Genomic DNA, 10,032 nt, shown 5'->3' with positions numbered 1-10,032 from the left:
CTTGACATTGTATCCATTCATCAGGACAACGACTAGGTATTTGTACAATAAGTTCGTATACACTGATGTTCTGCTGCTTTTCTTCGCTCCATCTCTCGTTTCATCTACATTAATTACAAGGAACATGTGGTACCTCTTTCAGAACCTTTGCACCTCAAGATATCTGTATTCGATAAAGACAGGTCATTGTATACACGAAGATGTGCAAGTGATATACAGTGTACAATGTTATGCAATCCCAATATAACTGAATGTTCCTGACAGAACGCCCAAAGATTGTAATACAGGTATGCTGTACTGCACCTTAGAAAGGCGTTACATTGTAAACAAATATTCAGTACTCCGATACGGTACAAAAAGTTCAACAGCAAGCATGGAAGTTAAATACACAATGATAATTGATCATACATGCATATAAAATACACAGCAGGGAAGTCAATTAATAGTATGATAAATCTAGACACATTTGTAAACGCATATCTTTGGTTTATTTCACCGTTCTATCAATCTCGCGACGTCTCAGTAGTATTCGATGGCGAGGACAGTTCGTGGAAGACTGAAAAAGGAAATATATATAACTGAACGAAAACAAATTGTTTCATCGTTTGGTGACCATAGGTAGGCAAATAAAAATGTACACATTCAGTAATTAAACCTACTCGAGCTAAACATTTGCATGGTGACCATAGGTAGGCAAATAAAAAATGTTCATAGTATTTAGTAATCAAATCTGCTCGATCTAAACATTTAGAAATCGTAAGTAAACAAATAAAGAACCGTTTAATAAACATTTAATGATTTAGTTATAAACATACCTTGTAGAGCTGGCGAGAGGCTTCATTTTCTAAATTCACAGCTATCCCTACAAGTCAAGAAAGACAACCTTATCATGACATTGAAACCCTGTGTAGACTTCTGTCCCTACAGTCGGTAGATTCTTCTACCAGTCACGCTAAACCTGCCTATGAAGTGTCCTAGGGCTGTATTCGTTTGGTCGGGTGGAGGGCTACACAATTATCCTAATTTGCTCGTTTGCAGTTCGGGAATCTCCAGTATATCTCTATCGTCTGCTTCTCAAATAGCAAGTAGAGGCTGGAGATGTACTGGCAGTATCCTGGACCAGTTCTGGAGGTGGGAAATGAATACACCACAATGTCTGTTTCATGACCATGACCAGTACATGAACCTTAAGGATTTTCAGATCAAAGATTATGGGGCACATAACCTTTGATCTGAAAATCCATAAGGTTCATGTACTGGTCTTGGTCATTTCATGACTATCTTTTCTAGGGAGTTGTACTTTGGTATGCAAGATGGAACATGGCCTGGGGGTTATAAAATCTTTTGAGCATATTTTCACACTCAAACTCGAACTCAATGCTCTAAATCCTACTCATACTCAAAATTGAAGGTTATAAAACTTTTATAAAATCATTCACATACTCAAATGGAGTATATGCTCAAGATTTTTCGAGTATGTTTTGGAGCTTGCTCAGAGTTGTACTCAAAACAAAGATGACCGAGTTTGAGTGCGAGTATGGTAACAGTTTTATAACCGCCAGGCCTTACACTGTGACCTTTTGGCCTGAAGTGATCAACCTGCCTAAAAGTTCAATAACTATCATCTCTGGTCATTCAAACAACTTATTGTTTACCACCTTGCAAATCAACAGCTTCGTATGAGGAGTAATAATGATTTTTTTTTTTAAATCCGTCTATTTAGCTATACTTTTAATACTCAGATGTTTCAGGCAGAACGATGCATATGGCGTTACATTGTTACTCGTATTTATGAATATAAAAGCAAATACATGTACCTTAGCCCCCATACCAGGTTATTTGAGTGACAAGGAAAGAAATACTTCATGATCGTCAAGCTATTCTATCAAGAAGCAATCACCCCGTAGTATTATGACACCAGATAGGGAATATTTCAAAACAGGGTATTATATCAAGAAGCAATCACCCCGTAGTGCTATGACACCAGATAGGGAATATTTCAAAACAGGGTATTCTATCAAGAAGCAATCACCCCGTAGTATTATGACACCAGATAGGGAATATTTCAAAACAGGGTATTCCACAAGCAAAACCAGGCAAGGTGATTAAAGAATTCCAAGTTTTCAAATATTGTTTTGAATTGCGAGAAGGGTACTTTTTCTAAATTTCGGAGCCCGAATAACTTCGGAGAAATGTGACAACAGCATTGGTTTATATTGTGTACTATATGTAATAATGATATTATTTCACCGCCTTGGTCTAAGGCTTTTCAAACATTCATATAACAAACACTTGGTTTCAGTTACTTACCTAGAGAGTGTAAATCTTTGTAATATTTTACAGCGTCTCTGTTCTTGGAGAACTACAGAAGATAGAATACCCGGTATGATAAAGAGTTAAAACGATGGTGCATTTAATATTACAAGGATACAAGCTTACTAATGGTTAGAATTTGTATTCCAATACATGTATATACTGACGGACTTTATAAACGCAATAGTGGATAACTGTCCGTGTTATTTATTAATTCAATAAACACAATATATGTGAGACTGTGGTGTATAATCTTTTATGATAAAAGTTTAGTATCCTTTGATTTTAAACGTCATTGTTATTCCCCGAGAGGCTACACGTGAAATGGAAGTCAAGAAAGGTACGTATAAAATAAATGTGGTTTTGGTCATTATAATACCGCGCATGCCCACCATTGGTGTTTATAGTGGCGCGTATAGGCGACGTGTCATTGACTGACAGGTTGAGCACAGCCCATCTAGGTTCAATTGTGTTTAAATCCCCGTGGACATAGCGAGCCAGTCAAGAACATTGATGACGCTCGTTTGAAGGAAATTTTGAGTCAATCCTGCGATATCTGTGAGCGCATTGTCCTGCTGAAAAATTAACCTATTTCCTTCATTATGCTGCTGCATTGATAGTACATGTATTAACACAGGCAGCAGAATTGTGTCGACATACCGTTTGTCAGTTAAGGTTCCATTCAAAATGTCCAATTGTGAGCAAAAATTTGTGTTAATCGTACCCCAGACCATGACGCTCCCTCCGCCGAATCTGTCACGTGCAACAACACAGTTGTCTACGTAACGTTGATGAACAGGGCGGAAAGCTCAAGCTCGGCCATTTACCGGTAACTGGAATCCCTATATTGACCTCGCTTCTCTTGTATGTAGCACCAATCAACGGGATGCCAGTTTAGCTCTGCCGTCAGCATTACTTGTTAATCAACAAGACCCGTGTCCAGTATTGGCGTTGATTCGTCCTTTCTGTCACGTCGATGATGCGGTTTCTCTCTGTGACGTCGGTGATGTTTCAATATTCTGGATACTCTTGTAGATGAATGAACCTACCATGACGTCCAGTCGTTTACTTTGCCGTAGTCACAGCAGTCTTAAACCTATCCCACAAGTGACGTTGCCGTATGTCCGCTTGTTGACGTGACTTTGTCACAATCAGTCGTCCAGGATTGGGCGATCATTTACTGATCCTATCTGACGATACCGTCGCAACAGTCGGCTTATTGTACAGCGATGAGCAATAAAATGTCTAGCTACCTTCCACTGACTATAACGATGCTTGCAGCATAGCAACGGCTTGATTTTGTATTTCATTGTTTAAACGCGGCAGTTTTATCTTTGTATACCTTCTGTTGATTTTGTAACTGCAATAACCAGCAGAATTGTTTTATCACGACAAAACTCGTTGTTACCCTCTATTTAAATTTGTATACCACTTGGAAAATTTCGTGCAATGCTAATCACATCGTGTTAATAAACGACAGGCAATGGATTAAAAAACCCACCACGATTTAACAGTATGATGAATGAAGTTTGCTATTAATATTATCTTTCGTGATATCGGGATTGGTGTCATTTTTCTTGAAAAGTGTAATTTTACTGTGCAAAATGTCACCTCAAGCGAGGATTGTGGGTTTAATATGTTTGATTGACACATGTACCGCTAATAAATCGTGGTCTCGTGCAAAATGGCGTCTACTCAGTAACAGGAAGGATGGTTGCCTGGTAACTTTGTAGAGAGGCTTTACCCAGTCGGACATGCTAACGTGAATTTTTCATGCCCTGGGACCGAAGACAGAGGGCATATCATATTTGTCTGTCTATTCGCTGCAACTTTAACCTTGGTCAAAATTTTAGAACTATATATGTACAAGACAGATACTTCATATTGGGAAACTGAAAGGTCAAGGTTAAAGTTACAGGTCAAATCCAGGAGAAGGTCAAAGATCACTTTGCCACAAATGGACATCACAAACACTTTCTGTTCCAAGTTCACTTTGTTTCAATGCCTTTGTATACATGTGCTGATCATGTTGAAAATGCACGCATGTTAGCTTTAAACTCCTGAGATAACCAAATTTTAATGTGGTCACGTTTTCTTTCATACCGGGCAATCTAATGCCGTTTGTAGAAGATTTATATTCGGCCACATCCAAACAATAAATCCAAATTATAACAGAAGATGATAAATCAATAAAGTAATGTATTTGAAAGTTTCATCGTGTTGCGAAGTTTGATTGTGGTAACAGTTAAACTGTAAAAAATGTATGCAAAAATGGGTAAGTATATAAACTAAACTTTTTTTTAGAAATAAAACTGAAAAAATCAGAAGGCAGTGGCGTAATTTCTGACAGCCATACCTACAGAAAACACTTGTTCAGTTAGATAATCATATTGAGCAAACTTTTTATTTTACACTGAAAAAGAAAACTAATCACAAACGTTCTCAGAACTATATTATACGGATTCTTGCACTAATGAGTATACAAACAATTCCTTCCTTTCGGTATCCAAATCATCTTATTTATTATTTTAACGATTTTTCTAGTGACTTCTTGCTTATAGGACTGTGTACTTACTATTTATCGAGAAACATTTCTTTACAGTACCTTTATTCTTTCTTTATTCAAAATCAGAATGCTATTTACCTCTTCATTGCATCCAAAGTAGTACAGAATCTCACGATGGAGCTGTCGCTTCACAGGCGGAAGGATCTGTTTGGCGGAAGGATATATTGGTGGTGGCTCTGATATTGCTCTCGGTGAGTACGGAGACTGAACTCGAGAACTTGATCGAGAATCGAACACAAACGGGAGATTTGTAGGTGTACGGTCGTTCGGTTCGAGTCTGCAGGGAACTCGAATTTCTCTGATGTAGTGTTCTACAGGATTTATAAAAGTAAACATGGCTCCGACAAGTCACGAAATTTACATTCTGGAATGTCGATTTGAAATCCTCATGAATCTTCTAATGGGGAATCCCAAGTATCTTCATGTAAACCCGCCTTCAGTATTCATTGAATAAAATAGAAATCCTCCGAATCGTGAGTCAATCTGTCAAAAAGAACAAGCAAACAAAAATAAGATCATTCGAGACACTTTACTAATACCGTAATTCTTCTTTTATTTGTACATTTACTGATTTGTCAATATGTTACATCAAAAAAGACATCAAAGAACCATTCAACGTTCTTTAATAAGCATACGTAAGTCAACAGAATAGACTTACAAGTAAATATTGATGGAAGGAAAACATAATTACTTACCGTAGTTTTTTCATTCAATGAAAATCGGATTAAAATGTGAAGATGTTTTCAACACTTCGTTTCCTGTCGCGAAGTGTCAGTTTGGTTAAGGTATAGATTAAAAATGGCGAGAGATGTAATAGGGTAGTTCAATTTAAACTTCCCGATAGCATTTGATTAAAACATACTGCGGCATTGGTAATTTGCGTTACTTCTCAACCATTACTTCAAATATTTGATCGGGATTAAGAAAATGTTCAGAATGCACATCACCGGCCGGCCGGGAGAATCATGCTTATCGATTTTAATGAAATCATTAAATGTCTCCCTACACTTTCTTTAATTTCGGGGGAGATGAAACTCCAGAACAAATAAATAAATCATTTCGAAAATATATCACATCTTAAAACCCTGGGAACACTTCAGAGACACGTGTTACTGCTGGGTTTCAGTTTTATTTGAATGTCACAGATTTATTTATGCTCAATACTTGGAGCTTATATATACTCTGTGTATGACTAGCTACGATAAGGGATTTTTAAGATTTCAAATGAGAAATAATCAATTTCATTTTAATAGCATTCATTATAAAAGAAGTGTACTTAGGTATACTTATTTAGGAAATAGACATTCACAGATCAATCGATTTCATCTAAAAATACAAATGTACTTTTAAGTTAAATCGAAAGAAAGTTATTGAATCATTTTTCAGTAGATTATTCTCATAGAAAATGAAATTTTGTAAAAACTTTGATATAGATATGATGAAACAAAGTGATTTCACTACAGCCGTATAGTTATTAGAATATTTAAGTTTTAAGGCTCTTACCTTTTAAAACAGACGAAGCAGTTTGATGATTGCCAACAATTGTCTTATTTAAGTGTCGTCGACCGAATCATGCTTAAATTTGAAATCTTTTAAAGCCATAGAAAAAGTATTTTTAAAATGCACCCAACACTTTGTTTTGTCAATAAGTGAATACATTGCCATTTACAATGTCCTGGTATTAAAGAAGTGACCAGACAGAATAATCATAATAAGTCGCATATACGCATGGATGAAATTACCAAAAAGAAAACAGAGGCTTGAAAAACACAGTTAACGTTTTAAAATTGTTACTGAATGTTGCATCAAAATACCCTCCTCCAAAATTTAATTTAGTTTTGATATCATTATGAAGTAACTAAAAACTATGAATTCATATAATTATGAACTAAATTTCATTTTTGAAAATACATGAGGTCATGAATTGCGACATCTCACATCGACATACTTCATCAACGCGCATTAGTGCTGCATGAAATTAAATATGCTGGCGTGAAGTGTTGCAGTTCATGTCAAAAATAAAATTTGTATCTTATATTCTACCTTCAATTCTTAGCTGTTACAATAAACGTACTATATCCATCAGTTCTGTATTCATACGCACATTATTTACAATTACTGTGAGTTCATGAAGACGTGTCTAGTCTATCATTACAATAAAGGCAAAACTAATGGAAATGTAAATATTCTATATTCTCCGGACAAAATGTTGATTTTCAGGTACGGAGGACATCAACTTCTACACGTTCTAGCTGGTGGCTTCGATGTTTTAAATTGTTCAGTTATATGATAGACATAAACAAGCGTCTCTAATCATAATCGATAAGGTCTTGCTGTCTAACTGTATACAAAGATGGCCGGCTAGGTATCGTTTCGTAGGCTCTACAAGCTAGTTTTCATGTTTTAAATCATTCAATCACATAATAAAACAATTATTGACTTTTTCTCGGTAAATATTGGATTTTACACAGATTTTTACTGTTCAAATAAAAGAATTCAATCACATAAAACAATTATTGGTAGATATTGGATTTTACTCAGATTTTGACTGTTCAAATAAAAGAAAACCCAAACTTAAATCTTGAGGTTTTTTTTTTTGTTTTTTTTTTTTTTAGAAATCTAGCCTGGCAGTGTTATAAGGAGTAAAATGTAAATGTGTGGGTTGTTTGTAGTATATTTAAATTTAAACTATATTTTAATCACAAAGTGAATGGGATCGGGCAGCAGGCATAGCCTATTTAAGCCCTCTCCCTACTAGTTTGTAGTATAGGGATATATATATAGGCAATAGAAGAATGAGGTAATTTGAGCAATCTGCTTTATACATCCCTCATAATACAAGCAACGTACGGTAGACATTCATCTTTAAAAGGCATAGAAATTCCACTGCCGTTTTCTCAGTTCAGGAGCGGATCCAGAAAATTTTCAAAGGGGTGTTACTCGATCAAGTTTGTACCTTTTCCGCCCAAAAAGAGAGGGCGAAGAGACCAAACTGGCAAAAACTGACAAATTCTTTTTAGAAAATATTCAACCAATGCAGCTGTACCTCTTTCTATTTTACAAGCATGATACCGACGCCTAAACACTTTAGGTTTTACAAGCATGATACCGAAGCCTAACACACCTTAGGTTTTACAAGCGTGATACTGACGCCTAAAACACCTTAGGTTTTACAAGCGTGGTACTGACACCTGAAACACCTTAGGTTTTACAAGCGTGGTACTGACGCCTAAAACACCTTAGGTTTTACAAGCGTGATACTGACACCTGAAACACCCTAGGCTTTACAAGCGTGGTACTAACACCTAAAACAGCTTAGGTTTTACAAGCGTGATACTGGCACATAAAACACCTTAGGTTTTACAAGCGTGATACTGACACCTGAAACACCTTAGGTTTTACAAGCGTGATACTGACACCTGAAACACCCTAGGCTTTACAAGCGTGGTACTAACACCTAAAACAGCTTAGGTTTTACAAGCGTGATACTGGCACATAAAACACCTTAGGTTTTACAAGCGTGATACTGACACCTGAAACACCTTAGGTTTTACAAGCGTGATACTGACACCTGAAACACCTTAGGTTTTACAAGTGTGATACTGACAATATGAACATATTTTATTACATAAATATACAAAAGGATTGGTTACAAGTTCGAGCAACTTAGATAACCTCTCCCGTATACAAAATATATTATGTTATGTACATATACAAATAAAGATTGTCGTACCACAGGAAATATAATGATCGTTATAATATACAATTATGATAATATAGAATATGTGTATAGGTTCATGTAAGTACACAATCAGGCATGAAATGCAAAACATATGTAAAAAATATGACATACGTAATTGTATAGGTCTCCTGATATAATCCTCTCCTTCAATGAAGTGAAATCGTACAAGTTCAGTATTGACAATTACTTAGAAACTTTTACTCAGTTGAAGCGTTTTCTGCGCCATCCAAGATACATGACGATGTTGAGCCAAACTCCCCGTCGAGGCCTCATTACGTCACCTACGATAGACCTCTCCTATGTGACGCACCACAATATACAGATTTGTATATTGTGAGTCCGCGATTATCACGCAGGCAAATAACACTAAAGAAGTAGTTCGCAGTTAAAAGTCTGAAGATATTAATATTAAGAGCATTAATATAAAAGTATGGATTTTATTTTAAACATAAAATGATCAAAAGATCATTAAAAAGTAGGGTTACTCTGTTCAAATTATTGTGTAAAGTAATGAATTTGATGTTTACGTTCTTGTTTTGAAAGTTGTTTACGTTTGACGTTATGGTTTTTCGTCATTCTACAGTGACGTCACAGTATACGCGGCCTAAGAAATCGCTATCCCATAATGCCTAAGTGGAAGAGTTTGGTTTGTGAGCAAACGAACTCTGGTGGAAGTTTGGATGTTGAGCTTGATTCAGGTACATCTTCTTATTCTCAGATTGTCTTAACCCGGGAGTAGATGGGATCCTGGACATCTTACATGTTCGCCGTAAACCAAGTTGATAACACGCAAACACGAAAAAAAAAAAGTTATGATCGTTTCTTTTCACTCGAATAAGCCAATTCATAGTCTATTGCTATGCTGAGAAATATGTGCTTGTCTCCGGAAGTTCTCCACCGGAAGTGAGACTGCGCGAGACTGTGTGGACCTATTATTTAAGTGAATCGAGTAAAATAATAATTAGTGCATAGGTTCAAGTAAGATAAACTTTCTCCCGAACAACTCATTATCTTGTGTATCTCAACACGCTCTACGATTTGAAATCATCTCTACAAGATAAAACCACTTCTTACAAATTACCATTTTCTACCATCGGCTCATACATTCACTGAAAGAGTAAACGAACGACAACTCTGCATGGGAGATTGATTGATTGTATCTTGTTTAACGTCCCTCTCGAGAATTTTTCACTCATATGGAGGTGCATGGGAGATTGAATCTTAACCGTACGTAGTGCGACGTGTCCATTTAACAAGAAAAATAACTCTGATATTAAATAGTAACAAACAAGAGTGACTTCCCTTTACATTTGAAGTGCAAGATGTATATTTGAGCGCTGCACATGTACTCGAATGTGGTTGTTATGGCAACGTATCGAATAATGATATTTGTTTGGAATTTAAAATGTGT

The 10,032-nt window shown here is 36.1% G+C and overlaps 1 protein-coding gene across 3 annotated transcripts; it reads right to left on the bottom strand.

Moving 5' to 3' along the window:
- Positions 1–374: 374 nt before the first annotated feature.
- On the bottom strand, positions 375–8,890 carry LOC125648103 (uncharacterized). 3 transcript variants are annotated; one of them, XM_048875025.2, is made up of 5 exons: positions 8,733–8,890; positions 4,958–5,362; positions 2,311–2,362; positions 816–862; positions 375–556 (listed from the first exon to the last, which is right to left on the bottom strand). In XM_048875025.2, the coding sequence occupies exons 2-5, from the start codon at positions 5,213–5,215 to the stop codon at positions 488–490; spliced, it is 426 nt and encodes a 141-aa protein (XP_048730982.2). In that variant the 5' UTR covers positions 5,216–5,362; positions 8,733–8,890; the 3' UTR covers positions 375–487. The 3 variants fall into 3 exon arrangements, with proteins under 3 accessions (XP_048730982.2, XP_048730983.2, XP_048730981.2); XM_048875026.2 differs by lacking the exon at positions 8,733–8,890 and adding an exon at positions 6,383–6,462; XM_048875024.2 differs by lacking the exon at positions 8,733–8,890 and adding an exon at positions 5,575–5,815.
- Positions 8,891–10,032: the final 1,142 nt, after the last annotated feature.

This window comes from Ostrea edulis, chromosome 6 (genome assembly GCF_947568905.1).
Source record: "Ostrea edulis chromosome 6, xbOstEdul1.1, whole genome shotgun sequence".
Classification (NCBI taxonomy): Eukaryota; Metazoa; Mollusca; class Bivalvia; order Ostreida; family Ostreidae; genus Ostrea; species Ostrea edulis.
This window is presented reverse-complemented; position numbering and strand designations above follow the sequence as displayed.

Excerpts from the sequence above, each read along its gene's own strand:
- LOC125648103 (XM_048875025.2), bottom strand. The coding sequence starts at position 5,215 with ATGTTTACTTTTATAAATCCTGTAGAACACTACATCAGAGAAATTCGA. Across the intron at positions 2,363-4,957 it reads ACTTTGGATGCAATGAAGAG|TTCTCCAAGAACAGAGACGC; the intron begins GTAAATAGCATT and ends TATCTTCTGTAG. Across the intron at positions 863-2,310 it reads CAAAGATTTACACTCTCTAG|GGATAGCTGTGAATTTAGAA; the intron begins GTAAGTAACTGA and ends CTTGACTTGTAG.